Here is a 25,211-nt window from a genome sequence, read left to right as displayed (position 1 = left end):
CAGGCGGATTTCTTAGTTCGAGGCCAGCCTGGTCTACAGAGTGAGTTCCAGGACAGCCAGGGCTATACAGAGAAACCCTGTCTCGAAAAACCAAAACCAAAACCAAAACAACAACAACAAAAAGAAATGTATCTTGAATATGTGGCTAAAACATTAAAGCAAGATCTTGTCCGAGGACTCTCAAACTTAAGCTTCTTTTGAAAACCTCAGCCTGTCTGACCACCCAGGGCTGGCTCCCTGTAAGATGGGAGTGGGCTGCAAAGGGAAGGAGCTCCAGCTGATGATTCCCGCCAGCCCATGAGGCATGAGTTGAACACATACAGACCCAACCAAAACACCAAAGGGTTAAAAATCACAACAGCCACCACCTGGAGGTGGAAGTACCATACAGACTAGCCAGGCCCTCAGCAAGTGCTAACCAGTCCTTTCCCATCTCAAGCCAGACCACTTCAAACACATTAACCTCCCATCACAGCTGAGAGGGCTGGAGCGCTCAGTGGTGCAGAGGGCCTAGGCTCCACCCTGCACCTTACGAAAGGATGCTAAGAGGCAGGGCCTGACTTCCTCTTGTCCTTTTGGTTGTGTGTCCTTTTAGCTGCTGTTAGCCTTTAATGGCTAAGCCATCTCTCCAGCTCCTCGTTTCTCCACTTTACAAAAAGCCCGGGTGTCCTCTGGTCCACAGCCCCACCGCTGTCCAGTTGAAGAAGCAAACTTCCAGTCCCTGTACCTCAGCTCCAGAGTCTCCATATAACCAACAGGCAACCCTGCGCCCAGGAACCCTCTCATGACCCATTTTACACTGGGGAAACTGAGGCAAAGAGAAGACAAGTCACAGGCTGAAGTCATTATAGTAGAAATAGGAGCTCCCAACCAGGGGAGGTGACAGACAGCTATAATCCAAGCAATGAAACAAGAAGATTTTAAGTTCTAGGCCAGCCCCTATCTTAGAAAACCAATAATTGACAGTGCCTGGAGAACAAAGCACTAGCCTCACATCCACAAGACCCTAAACTTTATCTCCAACACTTCCTGGGAGGGGAAAAACACAACTAAAAATAGGACGTGGATCTGGGATTTAAAGTCAAGTGGCTCCACCGCAGAGCTCCGCTTGCCATTCCTAACCCTCATCAGCCCAGTTCTTGCTGGACTAGGTACCCTTGGACATTCAGACCACTTAAGGGGTGCCACTCTATACGCCAGGTCCATTAACTGCTCAGAGCAGCACATGGGATGCAGGATTGTGACTGTGTTCACAGTGTCTGCCACCACAAACCTAGGCTTGAATGAAGAAGCCTTAGCAAGTTGTGTAGAGGGAGACACCTGACAGGGCCTGCTGTCAGATCCTCTGCCCCTACCCAACCACCACACAGGCCCAGCAGAAACCTACCTCCAGAGGGGTGAAGTCATGGTTGACAAGGAACGCCAAAATAGCAGTAGGAACGACAAGGAACTCCACCCGGAAAGTGTCGTGGTTGCCATCATAAGTAGCTTTGAACTTGCTGTAGATCATCCACACCGTGGTAAAGGAGCAAGCTATGTAGACCACCTGGTAAGAGGGTGACAGGGCACCTCAGCTCCCAGGTAGGGCCTCAGGTCACAGCAAGAGAGAGAGAGAGAGAGAGAGAGAGAGAGAGAGAGAGAGAGAGAGAGAGAGAGAGAGAGAGAGAGAGAGAGAGAGAGAGAGAGAGAGAGAGAGAAATCATGTTCCCAGGCCACCTCCCTCTGACCATATGTCTAGGCCCAAGCCTCTTTAGTGACTCCTCCCTGATCCCTGGCCTGGAACCCTGGCACAGGGGGCTGACTGCAACTCTACCTTCATGCAGGTGTTGTAGAGTGAAATGTAGTTGGTGAACAGGTCCAGATATCGGGCAGTGAACACCACAGCAAACAGGACTTGGCTCTTCCCTGAAATGCCTGGTTGAGACAGAGAACGAAGGGCGGGGTGGAGGGAGCTGGAGGTGGGCTTCTTGGACAATAATAAACTAACATGCAGGGCCTGGGCCAGCCGCTGGAGCTCTAGACCACGGCGGTTCCCCAAGGCCTTTAAGCCTGAGCTCGGCCCTTTCCCACCATCCACAGGCAGGGGGCAGCCGGCCCCAAAAATACTACAGACCGAGGCTCTATCCCAGGCTAGGCCTCGCCGGTACTTCTGTCTCCTTCAGGTCCCCCTGACAGTCTAGACCTACACTGGGACCTAGGGAGAGCCCTGCCTGACTTCAGCCTCCCAGTCGGTCACCTTCCTCCCGCTCCCTTCCTGGCCTTCCACTGTCCACGTCACCAACTCCCAGCCACCTCCCCGCCTGCCATGGCTCCTGGTTCCCAGCCCCGGAACACCCATAGCTGTCCCAAAGGGTGCTGCAGAAGGTTGAACTGAGCGCCCGAAGCCACCCCCACCAAACTATGTGTACCCCTTAGTCTAGGGAAAGGAGCTGACCCCCTGGTGACCCTAGAACTACAAGAGTGATCCCCAGCAGGCAGTCCGGGAGGACCCTGACCTGCCGGGCTCCAGCCTTCCCGGTGCCCCAGGGCGGCCCGCTCCCGCCCCCTCTCCGCGGGGGGGCTCTCACCCGCACACGATCGGGACTTCCAGATTTTGAGCAGTAACAAGATGATAGCTAGGAGGTGGGAGAGGTCTCCCAGGAATCGGAAGAGGTTCATGACTGGGGGACTCGGGCAGGGCTGAGCTGGGGGGAGGCTGGCCGGCCGGGCTGCCCCGGAGCTGCGGTGCTGCTGGGTTGAGGGCGGGAGAGAAGCCCTTCGGTAGCTCAGCTCCGGGGAAGGGGCTCCGGAAGGTGAGCCGAGGCCGGAGCTGGTGGTAAAGCTGGCTGGGAGAAAAGAGAGGAGGGCCGAGGTGGGGAGGGAGGAGTCTGGGCTGGAGCGCCACCCCAAGGGCGGGTTGACTGTCTGGCGCCCTCTGGCGCCTGCCACCTGCTTTGCAGAGTCATATCGACTAAGCCTTCGACTAACTGCTGGAAGGAAGGGTCCTTAGGGTCCCACATTCCCAGGTGCCTTTCCTTTAGTAAGGAACTGTAGAGAGTTCGTCTAACCTCTGCCCTTAAGCGGGAATCCTGAAGTTTGAGTTCTGAATCTAAAGACCCTAGCGCTACGTTGGGTGATGGTGCAGCCTGTAATCTTAGTACTGGGAGGATGAAGCAGAGGGACCCCCCAGTTCCAGGCCTAGGGCTCCACAGTGTCAGTCTATTACTGCACAAATTATTAATACTAATAGTAACAACAACAAGAACCCTGGAGGTTAAGAGGGTAGACTTCTGGCTTTGTCTGTGATCTCTAGTAAACCCAGGCCCCACTGCCACACACCCGGGGACCCAGACTGAGCCTACTGCCTCTACAATCCTATCCCCAACGATCACTTTACTGCTCAACATCCTGGGAATCTACACCCATAACCCCATCCTCCTTCTAAAACCCAAAATGTCAGTCAGGTCCTGGCTCTTTCAGAAACAGTCATCATGACCCATGTTCTCCCAGATCTTAGGGCACGAGAAGCAGGGCTCCAATCGGCTGCTACAGGCCTAGGTCCCAGCGCCTCTACACATCCACATTCTCTCTCTCTCTTCCCCTCCTCCAGCTTCCATTCTCAGGGACTCAGGAATCCTGAAGCACACTCCTCCCAATGTTACAGATACTAAGGACTGTCCTACCAGAGGCAAGAGGGACAGGTGACTTTATGGACCTCAGGACCTCAAAGGTAGGGTTGTAGTTTAGGGTTACTGTGTCTGTGACAAAGGAGGCAGTTTTCCTCCAGGGAGCTGAGCACTCACAGCTGTGAGAGACTAGTCCCACACTGATCAACTGCTCCCTCAGTGAGGGACTTGCTCAAGATCTGGCCCCCAGGGATGAAATGAGCGAGAAAGACTAAGGGGGAGCCTGTGGTGTGTTATCTAAATTGCTGCTTCTGAGAGAACAGGGCCAGCCATTGGACCCCAAATCTGAAACAGAAGATCCATAACTTGGAATCCAGGGATTCTGGACCCCTGGTTTGCAGGGAGGATGGCTGAGATCTAACCCCTAGGTCACAGAAAGCCATAGCCATAGCCTGGACACCTATGCCTGAGAGGAGAGGGCTGAGTATGCACAGGCAGGGCTGGGGGGGAGGGGACTGGGAGCCTAGCCCCAAAGGTTTAAGGGGAGGGCTGCAGTCTAAGGAGGGAGGACTGGGACCCAGTCCCATCAGTCTAGGGGAAAGAGCTAGGGTCTGGTCCCTTGGGTATGAGGGAGGTGGGCTGGCATCTGGACATCTAGGTCCAAGGGATAAGGGACTTGCAGTCTAGACTCCTGGTTCCAAGAGAGACAGTCAGCATGCATCCTGTGTCTGCGGCCATAAAACTCACAGGATGGGTCTTAGTGTGGCGGATGCTGAAGTGCAAAAGAGGGAAGGGGCAAGTGACGGTGACCCCCAGCCCTCTCTCAAACTGTCTGTACCAGGCGGTGTCCTTGTCCATCTACCTCTGCTTCCTCCCACTTCATCGCAGCCCCTCAGTCCCATGAGGAAAACCGAGGCTTTGAAATGGGGTAAGGGCTGGCCCCCTCCCTCAGACCTAATGGGAGGAGGGGTCCCTAGGGAAGCGGGAAGGGGGCAGCTGTGGGTCTCCTGGCAGGGAGGGACGGGGACTGAATGTTAATCGCATCCTGAGTGAGTGTGCGGGAACAGCGAGTGTGCGAGTCCCTCCCGCTCTGGCTCCTGCACGCCGCGGCCGCTGCCGCCGTTGCCACCAGCCACCCTCCGCCTGCGCCCACAGCCTCCTCGGCCAGCGGCGCCCTGTTGAGGGGTATTAGCCTGGGTGGGTCCGCCTGGCCCCCAGGGGTCTCTCGTGCTACAGCCATCTGCTAGGTGAGGATGTATGCCTTGGTGTCAGGCTGGCTGGTGGGGGGGGTGTGTCTGTAAGGGCTGCAGCGGCGGTAGCTGAGGGAGGAGGGGTCTGTCTGTCTGAACCGACCCTGAACCTCCTGCCTGCACCTCACGGGCCCCCGATCGGTTCCTGAGCCCCCAAACCTGGATGGATGGTGTGCACCTGGGTTCTGTGCCTCCTGCCTGCGTCCAGCCGAGTGTCTGTGTGTCCCCGGATGCCTGTGTCCTCCTGTCTGTCCAAACAGCCACTGAGAGCAGCGACAACACGCCCATGTTGGGGCCCTGCGCAAGCGTGTGTGTGTGTGTGTGTGTGTGTGTGTGTGTGTGTCCAGGGGTGTTGAGGGGAAATCCCGGGGAAGTGAGGTTCTGTGTGTGAGCATCTGCATCTGTGTTCCTGCCTGTGCTTGAGAGTGGGGGCACGGGGGGGGGGGTTCTGGAGGTGGCCAAGCAAGGAATGGGCAAGCAGTTCCCCTGATAGGCAGCCTCACGCTCCTTATAAAACATACACACGAGCCACTGGCTTCAGAGGTGACCCAGACAGACAGACAGAGACAAGGGAGGGGGTGCTGAGAGCACAAAGGGGGTGCCAATAAGCTAGGGAGAGGTAATGGGACATGCCAGCCAGGGGAGGAGCCCGGACTGAAGCCAGTAGAGGGGGGCACCCCAGGTGGGTGGAGGGGGATCCCCATGGGGTCAGGCCGCAAGAGGACACCCCGACAGCCTCCGCAATGTCTGGGGCCCAACTTCCAGCGCAACATGTGTAGCCTCATCCTTGCCTAGTCTGGTGGCCGCAACCTTGGGGGACAGGGCAGGGCAGGACCAAGAAGAGGAGGGACAGAGCCGGGACAGGCAAAAGGTCCCCGCCACTGCCGCCTGCGCTGCTGCTGCTGCTGCTGCTGCTGCTGCTGCTGCTCCTGCCTCCGCTGCCGCCCTGGGCCTGACCCCCAACCAGCTCCCCAACACTCCACGGAATCTTTGGGTCTCTGGACGCTGGTTCCGGTCCTGGCCCCCCAGCAATTTCCCCCAAAGAACAGGGTCATGAAAAGGTAAGGCTGGGGCAGGGGATGCAGGGGTGGGGGTGGGGACATGGCCCCCTCCAATCTAGGGCAGGGAAAGTTGGCCAGGGACCTCAAGGAGGGAAGGGGTTTGAATGCAAGCAAACCAAATGTCTCTGCCCCCTTGTCCCTGAGGGACTGTCTTCCATCTGCTTGCGCGCGCGCTCTCTTTCTCTCACTCACTGTCCCTTTCCTGGGTTTCTACACCCCAAACCACCCAAGCCTCCCATTCCTGACATGTTACCCTGTCCCCAGCTGCGCATAGCCGAATCCCACCTCTGTCAGTCTCTCCGCCTCATCTTCTCTATACCCCTCCCTGCATCAGTCTCCCATGCCTGGCTATCCCTCTCCTCTCGCTTCCCCTCCCACCTCAGAGCTATGAGTCTGCTATTAATACCCCTGCCAAGGACCTTGAGGGCGTCCAGTGACCGGCACCCAGCCCCAAGCAGCCACCCCTTCCTCAAGGTTCTGGAATGCCCTTCCAGGACTGGGATGGGAACGTGTGTGTGTGTGTGTGTGTGTGTGTGTGTGTGTGTGTGTGTGTGTGGTGGGGGGACAGGAAGCTCTCTGCAGCACAATGAGGGGGAGCTGTTGATCAAAGCTTCTCCCCATTCCCATGATGGATTAGGGGGCAATAGAGACACAGGGACCCCCTTCCTCCTTATACCATAGACAAGATATGAAGGGAACAACTGGGACGGCTAGAGCTAGTGAGCTGGATGTTGGGACTGATGGGGTCTGAGGCAAAAAAAAAAAAGGGGGGGGGCTCCTTAAAGGAGAACAAGACAGGAACCAAGACTCCCGGGTGTTGGGACAGGGTGAGGCCAGGATGCCCAGGCCCTGAGAAAGAGATAAGTGGACTGCAGAGCTGGGTGAGGTGGGGTACCTGCCAGGCCAAGTTCAGTCAGGAATTTCGGGATGGTGAGCACTCCTGACCGAGCAGGCTGGTGGTGCTTCTGAGGCCCCTGTAGGATGGAAACAGAAGACTAAACTCATAAGGTGGAGGTCGGGATGGACTTTGCCTACCCTGATGTGAGCTCTGGGGACTTTGCTTCCTGAGGACTGATAACGGGGTACAAGCACTGGGCAGAAACATTGCCCTCAAGAACCCTTTCTGTGAAAACACTGCCTCCCGACGGGTGGGACTGAGGCTGCCCTCCTAGGCCTCACAGTGACAAGGACCTTGGACCCCCAAAAAAGCAGAGGCTAGGGTCTGAGAAGTGGAGGAGGGGGCTGATGGCTGAGCAGCCACCAGGAAGGGAGAGAACCAGTATTAACCCCGCGGGGGCCAGGCCACAGCTGTGTGTTATTTTGGGGAGGAAGGGGGGCTATTCTGAGCAGGGACTGAGCCAGCTGCTTGGGAAGGAAAGGCAATGGAGAGGGGGACAGGAGGAGGTAGGGCCTGCAGGAGGGGGCACCCCCTTCCCTGTGGGGACAAGGGCCCAGGACCTCCAGAAAGGTGGAGTCATGATTTGGAAGATAAGGGTTCCAGCCAGGGTAGGGGGTGTGTGCCTTTGCCCCAACCCTTGCTGTCTAGAGTGGACCGGCCTGTGCTACCATGGCAACCAGATGAGACTGACAGCCAAGAGAGAAGCCTGTGTATCTGGACCCTGGCCCATTCAAGAAGCCCCCAGTGCAGGCCCTTGGAGCTTTATGGGAGCAGAGATCAGGCCCCCGGGCTCCTCCTCAGACCCCGTACTCAGAAGCCTGGGGTCCACCCACCCACCCCGGGCAGCTAGTATTCAACAGGGCCACTGGAGGCAACACTCTTCTTCCTTTAATTTACTAAATTGCTCTGGGCTGGAAGCCAGGGACAACCCCCCCCCCAGCTCTCCACAGCTGTGCCCCCAACCCCAAGACTGGCCTGTGACTCAGTTTCATCAAGAATGAAAATGAGGGGGCAGGGACAGGAGGAGGGGGCTAAGAATGGCTAGGGTGGTGGGTATTTTCTCTCCTTGAATACCCAACTAATTTCTCCCTTCTCTCTCCCCCATACACCTGACCCCTTTTCCTCTCCCATTTCCCCCTTACTTTCACCCCTTTCTTTCCATTTCCTCCGCTACCTGCCTCTGCCTTGCTTTCATGTGTGCTGGGCACCTCCCGGGTGGGGGTCTGGGGCTTTGCCTTGCCTCGCTATTTCTGTCTTCTCTGTATTCCATTCGCTCTGCTTGCCTCTCTCCATCTCCACTCCTTCTTCCTGAGGTTTGTGTGTGCCTGACTCTGGGTGGCTGTGGGTCTCCGCTTTGCCTTCTATTCCCCCCAACTTTCTCATCTCTCCGCCTCCCTGTATTTCTCTCTGCATCTCTCCTTGCCTCACTACCATCCTCTGCCGTGCTCCGTGCTCCCTCTCCTGTGCTCCCTCTCCTGGGTCTGTGTTCCTGTGAGCCTGGCCTTTCATCTCTCTTCACTCTTTCCCCTCTCCTTGACCATCTCTCGCTGTCCCCCTCTCCTTTGCTCTCCTCTGGTTCTGTTCCTGGTCTTTGTCCCATCTCTGGGTCTCTTTCCCATCTGTACGACCACTGTCCCTTCCATGCCTGCCTTCTCCCCCCACCCCTTACCTCTGTATCTTCCCTGACCCCATTACTCAACCCCTCCCGCCTTTGTGCCTCCTGGTTCCCACATTCCATTCCTCCATCTCACCCCCCACCCCTCCCTCTATTTGGGTTCCATCTTTCCCTTCCACTCCCTCCATTGCCTTTCCTGCTGTCTCTTCTTGTCTCTGGTCTGTGTGTGTCTCTCTCCTGCCTCTTTCCCTCTCTGTCTCTCCATTTCTTCCCGTCTCTCTCTTTCTCTTCATTTGTCTCTCTCTATGCTTCTGCCGCCACTCCTTGTCTCACCCAACTTTCCCCTCTCATCCTGACTCTGCATCTCCCGCACTATCTGGGTCTCACTGTCTCTGTCACCTTCCCTATCTCTGTTTCTCGATCTGTCTCCTCCTTCTGTCTCGCTCTCCCTTATCTCTGTCCCTCATCTCTGTTTCCCTCCGTGTCGGCCCCTCCCTCTCTCCATCACCCAACCTTCCCCTCTCGCCCCGTCTCTCCTGTGTCTCCCCTCGGGCTCTGCCCTCGCCTCCCGTCCACGCAGAGGCCGCCCGGCGGGGCCCGCAGGCGATGCGCGGCGCCGGTGGCCCCCGCGGCCCTCGGGGCCCCGCTAAGATGCTGTTGCTGCTGGCGCTGGCGTGCGCCAGCCCGTTCCCGGAGGAGATGCCGGGGCCGGGCGCGGCCGGCGGGGGCACGGGCGGGGCGCGGCCGCTCAACGTGGCGCTGGTGTTCTCGGGCCCGGCGTACGCGGCCGAGGCGGCGCGCTTGGGCCCGGCCGTGGCGGCGGCAGTGCGCAGCCCGGGCCTGGACGTACGGCCCGTGGCGTTGGTGCTCAACGGCTCCGACCCTCGCAGCCTTGTGCTGCAGCTCTGCGACCTGCTGTCGGGGCTGCGCGTGCACGGCGTGGTGTTCGAGGACGACTCGCGCGCGCCCGCCGTCGCGCCCATTCTCGACTTCCTGTCGGCGCAGACCTCGCTGCCCATCGTGGCCGTGCACGGCGGCGCCGCGCTCGTACTCACACCCAAGGTGCGCGCGACCGCGGGGGACAAACCGCCTCGGGGGCGGGGCCTTGCGGCTCGGGGGCGGGGCCTTGCGGCTCGGGGGCGGGGCCTTGCGGCTCGGGGGCGGGGCCTTGTGGCTCGGGGTCGTGGATCGGACCGAGTTTTGATTGACTTGGGGAGGGAGGTTCGTCGAGGGGCAGTGCCTGCGTAGGGTGAAGGGAAAGACTTTGAGAGGCGGGACTTATGATAACTTGGGGGGGGCGGGTTGTATTAAGATGGGGGGGCGTTATAAGGACGGAGACAGTAACTAGGGGGTGGAGCCGTCCGCTGGAAATTGGTCAATTTCCAGGTTGGTGGTTAAGAGTCAAGTCTATATAATGAGGAGTCTGACTTGAAGAGATGTGCTCTATGGGGTTCACAGCACCTTTCAGGGGTCACCTACAAGGGTCAGATCAATAATCAGGAAGGAGGTGGGTTACAGTGAAGACTGAGGAAAAACCAATGGCAAAAGAGAAAGATTTTAATGAGTGACGACAGGGTCAGAAACTAGTTATGGCTCTTGGACCAATGAGGGGAAGAGTCAATTGGAAAGGGATGGGGTTCAGAAATAGGTGGGTCTAGTGAAGAATCTGTGCCCAGGAAGGCAGAGACAGGGGCCATGGGAGAAGAGAATTGGGTGCTAAAAGAGGGCATGGTGGGAGGCTCAGCTGGAGGCTTGGAGCCTAGCGGTGTAGGAATGAGAGCAGAGCCATGCATTCTGAGAGTTGGACTAATGAGAAGCAGGCCAAGCCCAAGGACCCCGCTAATGCTCAAGAAGGAGAGAGGGAGGGATCCAGCGGAGAAGGCCGAGGGCAGACCCACTCCAATGGATGTGATGAAAGGACTTTGCTGAGGGAGGAAGTAGGCCCTTGAAATGGGGTTTGAGAATGAGCTTGTCAAACTGTAAAGGTACGGAAATGAGGATTTGGAACCCAGAAAAAAACAGAAACCAAAAGTGGAGTCGGGAGAGACTGGTCCTGGTGGTAGCCTGGAAAGAGACCTGCCTCCAGAGGCCTGGGTGGGGACAGTGGGTTGTAGTAGGCTTTTGGTACCAAAGAAGAGACGTGGACTAGCCTAATTTGCAGATGAAGTCTGAGAAGGGGTGTACTAGATGTGGAGCAAGTGAAACCTAGAAGTGGGGTTGGCTGAAGGATGGGGCCTCCTAGGTGGATGGAACCTAAACCAGCCAGTTGCTGGCTAGGAAAACCTGTGGCCTTGTTCTCAGAGCACCATTGCATCCGAGGGCCCTCAGGTTTGTCCGAAACATTCTGGTAAAGACCTCTATTTGGCTTCTTTGTTCTTGGCTAGATTTGTAGGCAGATATGTAAGCCTGGCTGCTCCCTCCACAGAACACTGGCGTACACGGTCCCTTGTGCTTCCATTGCTGGTGACTGTGCCCCACTGAAAATTGCTATCCACTCTGTGTGTAGCCTGTCACCTTCAGGGACATATATAGTTCCTTCACTGCCCTTGGGTGGGGAAAAAGTATTATCGTTGCTGCTCCAGCTGTGCTAAAATGAACGCCAAGACCTAGTCTGTTCATAGCCATCCCCGCTGAGGGCTGAGGTCTTCTGTGAGTCTCCAATGCATGCTGGGAAGGCCCCTCTTTTTCAGGACAGCTGTCTTGTACCCAGCACTAAACCGCTGGCATGTGCCGGAGGAGCACTTCTGATGCTGTTTACATGTAGGAAGGTTTGTGAGGCCTGGGGTCTGTTTAGTTAGGTTCGGGAGTATAAAACAGAGTGTGTGTGTGGTGGGGCGCTCACATGGAATGAGGGAGACAAACTCAGCAACAGATAGTGAAATCTGCCCGAAGGGAAAGCAGGAACGACTAAGGCTAAGGCTCCAATGGATGGGAATCAAGAGAGGGCTCCAGGGAGGTGGTGTCTGCACAGGCCCTGAAGGATGATAAGGGGTAGCTAGGCATGGAGGAACTGGGGACTGTGTCCCCAGGAGGGACAACTGCTGAGGGCAAAGCTTAGAAGAAGCATTCTGTACTAAAAGAGAACAAGGCATTGCTGGAGAGGCAGCCGAGCTCAGATGGGCACGGAGGTTTGCTCCATGCAGGGCCCTGGGCTCAGGTTTTGATTCTAAAGTAGAATTGTTGGAAGGTTTTCAATTGAGAAGAGATGTGTTCCAGTTAATATTCTGAAATGATCCCTTCGGTTGCTGTTTGGAGAACAAACTAAAAGACATGAGCGGGGATGAGAAGGGTGCCAGAGAGCTGTAGATGTCTAGGCTAGAGCAACGGTGATGGCAAGGGCAGAGAACGGGGGTGCGGGCGGGGCCGGCAGGTTAGAGCACACAGCCAGGAGGTGTTGAAGGTGGCTTGCATGTAAGTACAGGGGTAACAGAAAAGGATGGAGCTGGGGCTGTACACTTGCTGCTATAGTGCTTGTCTAGTATGAATGAGGTCCTGGGTCCCGCCCCATGTAAAGTGGGTGTAGCGGTGCGTACCTGTAAGCCCAGCACTCCCGAGGAGACAAGAGGAGCAGAAGTTCAGGGTCATCTTCTGTTTTATTTGATGATATATGAGATCTTAGAGGAAGGGAGGGAGGGAGGGAGGAGGTTGGCTGGTTCTGCTCTAAAGAGAAGGGTTGAAGAGAGTCAGGAAATTGCTTTTGACACGCTGGTTCCTGAGATACTTGTGGAAGTCCTGGATCGGGGATAGAGACTAGAACGTGGGATTGGTTTGTCTGAAGCTCACAGGAGCGGTTGTAACCAACGCTAAGAGCCCTGGGCACATCCCACTGAGTGCCTGCCACGATGAAGATGGACAGTGCGCTTCCATCCAGCAGGCAGCTGCAGAGCCACAGGTGGCCATCGAGCACTTGCAGGATGCAGCTGAGGAACTATTTTTTTTTTTTTCAGTTTTATTTAATTTCAGTTTGAATAGCTACACATGGCTAGTGGCTACCATGCCAGATAGTGCTAGAGACAATATTTAAGCCCATGGATCTAAATGACAGAGAGGGGACAGAAAAGGAAAGAGAATGTCATAAAAACACTCTTATATTTATATAGGGTTCTGACTGAGGGGCAGAGAGGCCAGTGAGAGAGACAGAAATGGGGGCACGGGGTCAGGAGGGAAATTAAAGGGCCATCGCTCTGCTGCATGCTGGGAGTTGTAGTCTTGCTCTTTGCAACTGTACATCAGTGAACTATGGGAAGATGTGGGATGAATTCATGGTGCTGATATCACATGCTGCCACCAGATAAACCCTCAAAGCACAGCGGCTCACCCCATAAGTTTCTCGTCCATACAAAATCCAAATAGGAAGTCCTGACTGGAGGAAGCCTTCTTCCACATCCTGAGACCTTAGGTCTTTTGGGTCTCTACAGCTGCCCTCAGACAGGAGAGTAAAATTCGGGGCGAGGTTTTTTTTTTTTTTAGGTGAACCTGAAAGAACTCAGTTATGTGGCTAAACATGACCTAGAGGAAGCCAGTACCACAGAAGGAAAGGGGAGCCAGGCCTGGTGAGCAGCCATAGTGGAAGCTCTGGTGGCACTGACTCAGGCAACCATGGTCCGCTCACTGGTCCTCCCTGTTCCCACAGGAGAAGGGCTCCACCTTCCTGCAGCTTGGCTCCTCCACAGAGCAACAGCTGCAGGTCATTTTTGAGGTGCTGGAGGAGTACGACTGGACATCCTTTGTGGCAGTGACTACGCGTGCCCCAGGCCATCGAGCCTTCTTGTCATACATCGAGGTGCTGACTGATGGCAGCCTGGTGGGCTGGGAGCATCGAGGAGCGCTGACACTGGACCCCGGAGCCGGTGAGGCCGTCCTGAGTGCACAGCTCCGTAGTGTCAGTGCACAGATCCGCCTGCTCTTCTGCGCCCGCGAGGAAGCAGAGCCTGTTTTCCGGGCTGCAGAAGAGGCTGGTCTCACTGGGCCTGGCTACGTCTGGTTCATGGTGGGACCCCAGCTGGCCGGAGGTGGGGGCTCCGGGGTCCCTGGGGAGCCCCTTCTTCTCCCAGGAGGTGCCCCACTGCCTGCAGGGCTGTTTGCAGTGCGCTCTGCTGGCTGGCGTGATGACTTGGCACGTCGAGTGGCTGCTGGTGTGGCGGTGGTGGCCAGAGGTGCCCAGGCCCTGCTGCGAGACTATGGCTTCCTGCCTGAGCTGGGCCATGACTGTCGCGCCCAGAATCGCACCCACCGCGGGGAGAGTCTGCACAGGTGATTGGCGGGAAAGTACTCACTCATCAGTGAGCTGGGATGGAGCTCCTCCAGGTTCTGATTTCCTTTTCTGTAACCGGGTGCAACTGGGTTTCCTTTCTGGGGTGCAGCCAGGGAGTTTGGAAAGCACCTAATATACAGTGTTTGTCACCATTATTTCATGACATCAGGATATGTAAACTTAAGGCTGGACATGGTGGTGAAAGACTTTAATCCCAGGGCCTTTAGGAGTGGAGGCAGAAGACTCAGTCATTCCGGGGCGTCCTTGTATGTATAGCAAGTTGGAGGCTAGCCTGGGCTATATGAGACCCTGTCTCAAATAAATAAAGCAAGGCAATACAAAAACATCTAATTTTAGTTCATTGTGGCAGTATAGACTTGCAATCTATACTGCATTGCATCAGCAGCAATCTGGAGATGGAAGCAGGAACCAAGGCTAAAATATCTAAGACAAAAATATTACACACACGCACATACACACACTCACCTTTGAAGTCAAGATGTCTGATCAGTTATGTTTGAACTGGCAGAGCTTCTGGGTTTGTCTGCTTGTTTGTTTTGTAAGTAAAACACAGTGACAATTGATATCATCTTAGGCTGGGTAAAATAAATCCCCATGAGGTGAGTCTCAGTGATAACAAGACCCAATGATCGAGCGGCCATGCAAGGCAGAAGTTTGTGCCTCTGTCACATAACAGCCCAGAGACGGAGTGTCTGGCAGTCCTGGTTGTCATGAAACTGGGGCTCCATGTGGTGATGTAGTGTTCTCCTACTCCACACAGTAGAAGCAGGGCTGTAGGCATGGCAGAATGAACCTAGTCTAGGGAAGGCAGAAAGCCACAGCAGAGAGCAAGCACCTTTGAATGATGCTGCGGGCACAGGGCTCACCTGGCCAGGACTGACAGACTGGTGTACAGGGCACACCCCTTTTGGTTAGTTAAACATCTTCGCTGATAGGGTAGGCTCACACTCTGGCTGGGTAGTACCTGTACTGTGCTGACTGATAGATATTTTAGTACCAACCCTGCATGTGGCCTGGATGGGCTGCCAAGGAGGCTGGCACCCTTGTTGTGGCCATGGGTCCAGCTTACACCCTGTGATGTTGGAAGGAAACAGTGTCACAGCACCTCTAGCATGTAAAGCTTTGAGAGTGGGGACACTGCACACACAGTGACCGCAGCAGAAGGAACGAGTCTGGGAGGAGGTGGTGGGTGCAGAAGAGGACCTAAGCAGGGAGAACAGACAACTGAGCTGGGAATCAGGACCCCAGAACAAGAGGGTGAGAAAAGCATCCTGTGTTCATAAATACCAAGCGCCTGCCAGGAACTAGGGCTCACGCTGGGCCCTGGAAGCACAGGGATGAATAAGACCACAGAGTTCTTCACAGAATGCAAGGACCTAAAGAGGTGACATACAGGGATGGGAATAATGGCCACACAGTGTGAGACTTGCAGTCATGGAGATAGCAGCAGCCTTGGGGAAAGTGGGGGAGGAATCCTAACCAACCAGGACAGTTTTTGGTTGCAAAAAAGCAGTCTCGTTTAAATTTTCCCAGGAAAAAAGAGGCTCTATTGGAAAGATAAACATGCACTGAAGAGACTCCAGAAATCGAGGCCAATCGACTCTTTCATCTCCCGATTTCGCCTTTCTGACTCTAGTCTCTCTCCCCTCAGGTTCACTCTCCCCAGCTGCTGTTCAGATCTTAATCCATACTTCCTCCTTCCTCATAATTTTAGAGCCTACAGGTTTCACTGTAAAAGAGCATCCCAAGGGAGACTGGTTAGTGACAATCAGCCTCCCAGTGCAGGCTGCATAACTGGGGGGTAAACTCCAGTGTCAGGGAGGTTTCCTGGGGGACAGGATCCTAAACTGACACCTAAGGATAAGCCACTGGCCAGACATCCATCCACTGAAAAGCCTGTTACTGAGAATCTATGCGCCAGGCATTGCTTTAGGCACAAAAGAATCAAAGTTGGGTGTGGCAGTAGACTTCTCTAATCCTAGCACTCAGACAGAGCTCTATGAGTTCAAGACCAGCCTGGTCTACATTGTGAGTTCCAGGCTAGCCAAAGCTATATAATGAGACCCTGAATAAAAAAACTGAAAAAAAAATTAAATAAATTCCTTACTCTCATCACAGAGCTGACAGTTTAATGAGGGAGAGTGGGAGAGGGGAACAGGCCAGAAAATAAAGAACTGTCCACAGGTGGCAGCCTCCCAGATGAAATAAAATGGGGGATGTGAGACTAAAAAGCCCAGAGGGTTAGGTGACACCAGGTAGGTAACATTTAGATGCTAAGATAATGTAGATAGGGGAGGAGCTGGAGACATGGCTCAGCAGTTAGGAACACTTGCTATTCTTGCAGAGGGCCCAGGTTGGGTTTCCAACACCCGTATCGCCATATTGGGGAGCTCATACACACATACACACACAGACACACACAGACACACACACACACACACACTTCTTTAAAATCAAGGTACATAGATGGAGTTGAGGCTGGAAGACCTGCATAAAGAGAGAGCAAGGCCTCAGAGCAGTGGGGCTTCAGCCATTTCTATAGATGGGAGTAGCCCAAAGGGGACACAGGGAGTGCCTTCAGGCCAGCTTCAGTCTAAGGGTGCCCAGCAAGTTCACTAGACATGGGAAACACTCATTCCAGACAGGGGCTGAGGTGATGAGGCCAGGAAGGTGGGAGGGACCAAAGCTTGACCTTGTGTGCATGGTTGTACAGCTTAGACTCTGTTCTAGGATCCTGGGAACCAAAGGCAGGTCCTAAGGAAGGGCGCAGACACCCATGCCGCTCTAGGTGTAGAGAGACTCTGTGGGGTGGGATACAGACTGGAAAGCCAGGCAGGAGGCCCACCCGGGAGGGTCCAGAGGGGCGGCGGAGGAGAGGTGGGGAAAGAAGAATGGGGCTTGCAGCCTGGTAGCCTGGGTGGAGGGACAATGGGGCAGCTGGCTAGAGAGATGGCGCGAGGAGGCTTGTACTCTAATACAGTGAAGGTAATTAGGAGCCCAGAGTGTCCCGGGAGCTTCATCCCAGGAGAATGTTTACGTGAGTGTTCACGACTTATCAAAACTGGTCAAGAGATGGGTTCTTCCTACCCACGTTAGGGGTTTCAGAAAGAGGCAAAACCATGGCATACAATGACTCTGGGGGATTAACACCAAGCCGAGAGCATGGGACCTGGTCCTGGGGGTTATGGCAACTAAGGGGAGAACTCAGGAAGACGGGAAGGTTAACAGAAAAGAGGCTGAGCCCTCAGCAACCAAGGGACCCAACCCAGGTCCACATGTGAAAGGCCCCTCCCTTCCCCCCCCCCCCCGGCAGGTACTTCATGAACATCACCTGGGATAACAGAGACTACTCCTTCAATGAGGATGGCTTTCTGGTAAACCCGTCACTGGTGGTCATCTCCCTCACCAGAGACAGGACGTGGGAAGTGGTGAGTGGCCAATCAGACCCCAGGCATCTGAAGGAGAGAACCTGGGAGGAGGGCTGGTGGGGGGGGGGTCTGGACCCCCGTGTCTGAGGGTGGAGAGACAGGTCTAGACGCCAACGTGGTGCTATGGAAAGTCATAACTGAAGGCACAGGTTCTGGTCTGAAGGAGGAAGGAACAAGGTATTCTGGGTTCTGGAGGAAAATGGTAAACTTGATCCTTGGTTTGAGGGAGGGGCAGCAAAGTCAGGACACTCTGGAACGCTCCCACGAGCATGGCAGTATGACTGGTGTGTTTGTTTGGTTTTGTTGTTGTTGGTTTTTTTGTTTTGGTTTGGTTTGTTTTTGTTTTGGTTTGTTTTTGCCAAGGTGGGCAGCTGGGAACAACAGACCCTCCGCCTCAAGTACCCTCTATGGTCCCGCTATGGCCGCTTCCTGCAGCCGGTGGATGACACTCAGCACCTCACTGTGGCCACGCTGGAGGAGAGACCCTTTGTCATTGTAGAGCCTGCAGACCCCATCAGCGGCACTTGCATCAGAGACTCGGTTCCCTGCCGGAGCCAGCTCAACCGTACCCACAGGTGACAGCCCCAGATCCAGGGGGTTCAGCCTCAGAATCCTTTTTCTTTTCCCTGAAGCACAGCGGGTTAGGCTCCAGCCCCACAGCCCTCCCACTGCGGGACCTGGCGGGGAAGCCAAGAAATTCTTAAGCTTCATCTACCAAGAAAGCACTGCCCATAGTTTTAGCAGCTTCTGACCTCATGGGAGAGCCTAACAGTGGTCCCCAACCTCTTCAAGCCTGGTCGCTCCCCGTAGCCCTCCGCCTGACGCTCCCCGCCCGGAGAAGAGATGCTGCAAGGGTTTCTGCATTGACATTTTGAAGAGGCTGGCGCACACCATCGGTTTCAGCTATGACCTCTACCTGGTTACCAACGGCAAGCATGGCAAGAAGATCGATGGCGTCTGGAATGGCATGATTGGTGAGGTAAGACAGGCGGGGACAGAACCTGTGGGAGAGGAATCTTGAGGATTTAGGCCATGAGGAGGGAGTCCTGGAGCAGGGGGTGTGGCCAAAGGAGACTGCCCGGCTTGGTAAGGGCGTTGTGTGAGGTGGAGGGTCACAGGCTGAGGGTACCTTCAGGGCCAGGACTGGGATGCTTGGGGCAGGAGGCGGGCAGAAGAAGGGACCTTGGAGGACAATGGAGAGGAGGGCTAGGAGGGCAGATCTTCTGGGGAGGGGTGGGACTAGAGGGTAGAACTCAGAGGAAGGGGGCTTGGAGGGTGAAACTCCTAGAAGGGGGCGGGGCAGGAAATCTGGATCCCTAGACCTTAAGCGAGTGATGTTGGGCTAGTGGGTGATGTTGGGCTAGTGGGTGGGGCAGAGGAGGCCTCTTCTGCTCCTGCTTCTGCTCTCTCTCTCCCTTACTTCCCTTGCTCCCCTGTTCCCCTCCTCACTCATCAGCCACACCTCCTAGCCTGTCTCCCACACCATCACTGTCTCCCAGGGCCAGGCTTTGCCCAGCGCTGGCCTCTGTTCTCTGAGCTGCTCCCCTTGCCAACTCCTCGATCCACCCCAGGTGTTCTATCAGCGTGCGGACATGGCCATCGGCTCCCTCACCATCAATGAGGAGCGGTCAGAGATCGTGGACTTCTCCGTCCCTTTTGTAGAGACAGGCATCAGCGTCATGGTGGCACGCAGCAATGGCACTGTGTCCCCCTCTGCCTTCCTCGGTGAGCCAGCCAAGACAGAGAGTCATACTCAGACAAGGCTGGGACAACTGTCTCTCACACTGTGGGCCCTGGGTCCCATGAGGTGACATCACTTCCAACTTCAGGTTCCTGATCTGTAAAATGGGAGAAATACTTTGCCTGGCAGGAATTTCAACAGGAAATTCAGCCAGCCTGAGCTCAGGAGCCTTCTTCTCTTGCAGTACCTTCCACAGCTCTGACCCTGAGTTTGCACCCACAGTTGTTTGGGGTGTTGGTGTTGTTGTTGTTGTTTGTTTTAAAGACAAGGTCTCTCTATGTTCCTGGCTGTCCTGAAACTCAGAACTCAGAGTTCTGCCTGCCTCTGTCTCCTGAGTACTGGAACTAAAGGTGTGCCCTACCACATCTGGCCAGATATTTGGTTTTGGTTTGTTTAAAGATTTTATTTATTTTTATTTTCTGTGCATTGTCATTTTGACTGAACTGGAGTTACAGACAGCTGTGAGCTGCCATGTGGGCACTGGGAATTGAACCTGGGTCCTCTGGGAGAATACCCAGTGCTCTTAACTACTGAGACATCTCTCCAGCCCAATAATTTATTTTTGTGTGTGTGTGGGCAGGGGGAGGGAGTGTTTCAAGACAGGATTTCTCTATGTAGTCTTGGGTGTCTTGGAACTAGCTCTATAGACCACGCTGGTCTGGAACTCAGAGATCTGCCTGCCTCTGCATCCTGAGTGCTGGGATTAAAGATGTGGGCCCCCACCTCCTAGCTGATTTTTGGTTATTTTATTTTGTTTTAAGATATAGACTTAATATGTAGCTTAGGTTGGCCTTGAACATCCAACTACTCTTTTATGTCTCGGTCTCTGCCTGCCTCTGAAGCGTAAGGATTTGTATTCTTTATTTTATTTTATTTTATTTTCTTAAAGAGGGCTCTCTGGGGCCAGGTGTACCCCCAGCTTAAAACTGTGTAGGGTTTTTGTTTGTTTGTTTAGTTTGTTTTTTCCAGTGCTGGGGATTGAACCCAAGACCTAGAAGACCATAGTGACTAAGACAGGTGGATTCTTGTCTCCTAGGAGCTGCCCACCTTCGAGAGATACAGACTAGACCACCCCCAATAGCAACCATGAGAAACTAGGCTGAGGTGAAGAGAGAGGGGCACAGGGTGGCTGTTGGTGTAGACAGGATAGAAGAGGCTTTTTTTTTTTTTTTTTTTTGAGACAGGGTTTCTCTTTGTAGCCCTGACTGTCCTGGAACTCACTCTGTAGACCAGGTTGGCCTCAAACTCAATGGGATCTGCCTACCTCTGCTTCCCAAGTGCTGGGATTGAAGGTTGGCAAGGGGGCCACCGCAGTGGTCCATGACACAAAGGACAGAGGTATGCAGAAGCACATCAGCAAGGGACAATGTTTATGGATCTGGGTGTGACCAGGAAGCCACTTTGTGGTGCCTTGGGCAGAAACATCAACTCCTGATCTGGGAGTGCCACAACAGAAGTGGGCAAGAGGATAAGGCCAACAGGTCATATCTGTTGTCCCTTGCTTTTGGCAGTCTGAACAAGGTTCCTGAGAGAAAGAGAGAGAGAGAGAGAGAGAGAGAGAGAGAGAGAGAGAGAGAGAGAGAACAGAAGGAGGAGGTCCTTTCCCCTGGGGGCCATGAGATTGGGGGATGGTCCCAGAGAGAAGCCTGAACTTCTTCCTTGCTGGCTGTGAAGATGGGGAAGACAGGCCCAAGGAGCTTGAGGGACAGGATCAAGGAGCAGAGGCACCTTGATCCTGCCACCTGTGAGCCTGGGGCTGGGTGGTCGTGGCTGCCAAGATGCAGAGCCTGGGATGGGATGGAAGGCCCTGAGGCAAAGCTGGTAAGGTGGAGACTCAGGTCTTGAGCTCAGGAAATATAGTGGACAGCTGATGAGGCCGGTGAAAACCACAGAAACGGTTACAGTAGCTCCGTGTGAGGAGGACTGCCAGAAGTCTATGTGGTAGTAGGCCGTCCCTGAAGTAGGGACCAGGAGAGGGAGCAGAATAGGATGGAGTCAACTGGGCTCCCTCTGTCCCTCAAGCCTTTGCTTGGCTGACGCCTCCCATGTCCCCAGAGCCCTACAGCCCCGCTGTGTGGGTGATGATGTTCGTCATGTGCCTCACCGTGGTCGCCGTCACAGTTTTCATCTTTGAGTACCTCAGTCCTGTGGGCTATAACCGAAGCCTGGCCACGGGCAAACGTGAGTCCCTTCCTTAGCTGACCCCACACAGAACTATATCCCAGGAGCCCTGGGATAGAGGAGTGGAGGGACTGTGAGGTCCGTGTCCTGTCCTGGCCCCCACAGGCCCCGGAGGCTCTACCTTCACCATTGGGAAATCCATCTGGCTGCTGTGGGCCCTGGTGTTCAACAACTCCGTGCCGGTGGAGAATCCTCGGGGCACCACCAGCAAGATCATGGTGCTGGTGTGGGCCTTCTTTGCCGTCATCTTTCTTGCCAGCTATACAGCCAATCTGGCTGCCTTCATGATCCAGGAGGAATACGTGGACACCGTGTCTGGGCTCAGCGACCGGAAGGTGTGTACAGGGGGCAGCCTGAGCTGGCTTGTAACCTGTCCCAGGGCAGAGGGGTTCCTGGGAGACTGCCCCCTTGTCCCCAGAGGAGTAAAGATGGAAGTTTCTGAAAGAGCTGAACGATTTAAACATTCCTGGGGAAAGAGGCTGTTCCCAATGTCTCAGGAGCAGTGATACCAAGTGGGGTGTTCTAAACAAGGGCATCCCTTGCACCATAATGAAGACGGAATTTCTGACACAGCTAATCCATTGGCGATCATGCTTGGGTAAAATACATTGGCAATAAATGACTAATAATGTAGAAATAACACTGAACACCAGGACATTCAGGAGTCAGTCTCAGGCTCGTGATGCTGCCTATAATTGCAGTCCTCCAGAGGCTGAGGCAGGAAGATCATAAGTTCAAGGACAGGCTGGCTACATAGTAAGTCCCTGTCTAGAATAAGATCAGCACTAAAGACAAGTCCAAATGTTTACCGATTAGATTCAAGCAGGCATAGAATTATCCCGTCAAAATACTCCAGATGCCCACCCTCTCTGTCTCTTCTTTTGCCTTTGGTACCCTTCCACGGCATGTGGGCATGGAAGCCACACGGGACACTGTGAGACTCCAGTGGCTAGCCCCTATCTCACTGTGAGCGGATTGTAGGATAGATGCAATGGGTTACATTAAGTGTTGTCTTCAGGGGAATGGAGGTAGAACATCGGTGCAAACGATATGTAGATCATACCTTACACAGCAAAGGGAATGTGGTTCTGCCAACAGCCTCTGAGCCTGACCTTTAATTTGCAGGCTTTCCAGAATGTGGCATTCAGTTTGGGTGTTTCCTAGAGGGTACATTAATAACTCCCCCTTCTGTCCCAGTTCCAGCGGCCCCAGGAGCAATACCCACCCCTGAAGTTTGGAACAGTGCCCAACGGGTCCACGGAGAAGAATATCCGAAGCAACTACCCTGACATGCACAGCTACATGGTGCGATACAACCAGCCGAGAGTGGAGGAGGCGCTCACTCAGCTCAAGGCAGGGTCAGCGCAGACTCGGGCAGTGGGGCCCCTAGAGCACTCAGGGAGGGTGGGGGCTCGTGTCGGAGGTCATCTGGGGCGGTTCACTAAGGGGACCTGGAACAGTCAGGACTGTGACTAGACGCCTTTGTTGCTTTGTAACTTTAGACACGTGACTCGATGCTGAGTGTGTTTCTGTGTGCACAGTGAGGATCGCAAAGGCATCTCCTTGCTATAAGAACAAAGTTTGGTCAGAAGTGGTGGTGCGCGCCTTTAATTCCACCACTTGGGAGGCAGCTCTTGGTGAGTTCCAGGCCAGCCAGAGCTGCATACTGAGATCCTGTCTCAAAATAAACCAACAAAAATCTTAGTTAATGCACATAGAGCAGTGGCCAGAGCACTGTGGGTCTTTGCGTTATTGTATCGATATCATCAATTCTGAACTCTGCAATGAATACTTCAATTATGGGAGGTGATTTTTTTTTTTTAATATTAGTTCCCTAAATCATAGGGCTAAAGTTAAATTCAATCCTCAAAGTGCAGCCCCCAGAAGGGCAAACCTAGTGTGGGGCCTGGTTTGTGGCTCAGCAGAAGAGGGCTGGCCTGGTCTATCCCAGTAGAGGGCTGGCCTGGTCTATCCCAGTAGAGGGCTGGCCTAGTCTATCCCAAGCGCTGGTCTCGTCTTCCAGAACTGCAGTTTCCTACACAGAAAACTGCAGCTGCTCTCTTGCCTCTTTCCGCATGTGTTTCTTCTCTCATCCCCTCTTTGTGCTGGACGGTGGGTAGACATTTCCTGTTCTCTGTCACTGAGGATCAGAGAGGAAAAATGAGCAGCAAACACACAAACTGGCAGGGTCACAGTCACCAGGGCACGAGGTGGGCTTCTGGGAAGAGATAGCACGTGTGCACTTGTGGGGTAGATGCAGAGCCTTGCAAGCACAGGACATATAGAGGCCCTGGGGCTGTCGTGGAGGGACATCTGGAAGACCAGGTGGCTGAAGGGCGTGGACCTAGAGTGAAAGGGCAGAGGCAAGGAGGACAGACGGTGACCCCTGAGACCATCAGGGTTGGCTTCGTGCCAAAGCAGCGAGACACCTTTGCACTAAGCAAAGAAGCCTTCAGTTCTTGTTCCCAAGTGTTCTCTACTCAAGACCAGAGGGGAGCATGAGCAGTATGGGGGCCATTATGTCATCTAGAATCTTCCTCAGGCCCCACCTTCTTACTCACCCCTCAAGCAGCCATCCTGGCTGGACCTGTCACCCCATTCTCTCAAGTGGACTTTTGAGCCCCAAGGAAGGCTGTCAGCTGGCACAGTGTAAGGTCAGCCTGAGGATAAAGCTCTGTACCAAAGGCTGGAGAGATGGCTCGGTCCTTAAGAGCACTGACTGCTCTTCCAGAAGTCCTGAGGTCAATTCCCAGAAACCACATGGTAGCTCACAAGCATCTATAGTGGGATCCAATGCCCCCTTCTGGTGTGTCTGAAGACAGCTACAGTGTGCTCATATCCACAAAGCTCTGTACCAAAAAGTATTCGCCCACCTAAATGTGGCAAAAGAGCAGATCTGGGGGTCTGCGGTTCCTGTACTTAGAAACGCGGGCAACAGCAAAATAGGTGTGCTTCGAGATTGGAAAGAACATTGACACACTGCTCTTTGTATCCTGTAGGATAACAAGTCCAGGGAGCCAATCGTGGTGGTCCATGCTGCTCATCCCATTACTTGGGAGGGTGTAGCAAAAGAATTGAGGGCTTAAGGCCATTCTGAACTACGTAGTGAGGCCCTGTCTCAAACAGGAAAACAAAATAGTACTTGGCTATCCGGATAGTTCAAAGATGCTATCAAGGATCCAAACTCTGTTCACATTTCTGTTCTACCAAACTTGCAGAATAGGCCTTCATGCTCATTCGGTTGCCTCACAGTCACAGGAAAGCTGTTGCTGCTCCATGGAGCACGTCCTAGTAACAAGCATGGAGGAGGAAGTGTGACAGAGTGCGGGATCTTCTCTCTGCTAGCCTTTGCCCGCAAAGGGACTTGTGCGTCTTTCTAAGCAACTACTCGTAACTGTCAGACCTACTGGGAAGATGATTATCTGAGCTGAGAACGAGGCTGTGAACTGAGATACAGCCTCACCATCTGCTGGAGTCTTGCCCTGTGTTTTGGGGTTTTGTTTGTTTGCTTGCTTGCTTGCTTATTTGTTTTTGCTAAGCCCAGCAAAGTTTTCTCTTGTAGCTCTCCATCTCTGCCTCTCTATCCTCTCTTTCTGGGGTCACATGGACTCTGTATCCAAACTCTCAATGAGCCAGTGAGCCTCGAGTCTCCCGTTGAGTTTGAGCACTCCCTTATCAGCCAGCTCTGATTCGTCTCCTGCAGTGCTGTGCCCTGGCCACCAGCCCTTGCGGAGACACCTCCTTCTCCTGCTTCACCCTTTCCCTAGACCCATCTGTCATATTCATATGACAGATGTTGCTAATGCTCTAGGCAGGAACCCTGAAAACTTTCTAGGGCTCCATGCAATGGGAAACTTCTTACTTTAGCTTGGAAGTTGGAGTGGTGGCCATCCTACCTTGGCAGATAACCATAACTATAGCTAACTATATCCATAACTATATATATAATTATAACTATATATGTGTATATATATATAAAACTCTATAACTATACACACATACACACACACGTTCAAGTTAGAAATGTGGCTGCATGGCTCCTCCCATCTTTTTTTGTTTTGTTTTTGTTTTTTTGTTGTTGTTGTTGTTTTTTGAGACAGGGTTTCTCTGTATAGCCCTGGCTGTCCTGGAACTCACTCTGTAGACCAGGCTGGCCT

The 25,211-nt window shown here is 54.0% G+C and overlaps 2 protein-coding genes across 2 annotated transcripts in view; one reads left to right on the top strand and one right to left on the bottom strand.

The window, feature by feature from the left end:
- Kdelr1 (KDEL endoplasmic reticulum protein retention receptor 1) overlaps positions 1-2,885 on the bottom strand; it is an 11,886-nt gene extending 9,001 nt beyond the window's left edge. Inside the window, exons 1-3 of the mRNA XM_021199528.1 lie at positions 2,568-2,885; positions 1,814-1,914; positions 1,388-1,546 (exon numbers count right to left, since the gene is read on the bottom strand). Coding sequence (XP_021055187.1) covers positions 1,388-1,546; positions 1,814-1,914; positions 2,568-2,658 — 351 coding nt within the window. The 5' untranslated portion in view covers positions 2,659-2,885. The remainder of the gene's footprint in view (positions 1-1,387; positions 1,547-1,813; positions 1,915-2,567) is intronic.
- Positions 2,886-5,817: 2,932 nt separating this feature from the next.
- Grin2d (glutamate ionotropic receptor NMDA type subunit 2D) overlaps positions 5,818-25,211 on the top strand; it is a 37,925-nt gene continuing 18,531 nt past the window's right edge. The window contains 10 exon segments of the mRNA XM_029547321.1: positions 5,818-5,916; positions 9,010-9,491; positions 13,063-13,682; positions 17,018-17,132; positions 17,496-17,707; positions 17,943-18,111; positions 18,704-18,857; positions 20,929-21,054; positions 21,160-21,389; positions 22,252-22,412. Of these exon segments, the coding sequence (XP_029403181.1) occupies positions 9,036-9,491; positions 13,063-13,682; positions 17,018-17,132; positions 17,496-17,707; positions 17,943-18,111; positions 18,704-18,857; positions 20,929-21,054; positions 21,160-21,389; positions 22,252-22,412 (2,243 nt within the window). The 5' untranslated portion in view covers positions 5,818-5,916; positions 9,010-9,035.

The sequence above is a fragment of the Mus pahari genome, chromosome 1 (genome assembly GCF_900095145.1).
Source record: "Mus pahari chromosome 1, PAHARI_EIJ_v1.1, whole genome shotgun sequence".
NCBI lineage: Eukaryota > Metazoa > Chordata > Mammalia > Rodentia > Muridae > Mus > Mus pahari.
This window is presented reverse-complemented; position numbering and strand designations above follow the sequence as displayed.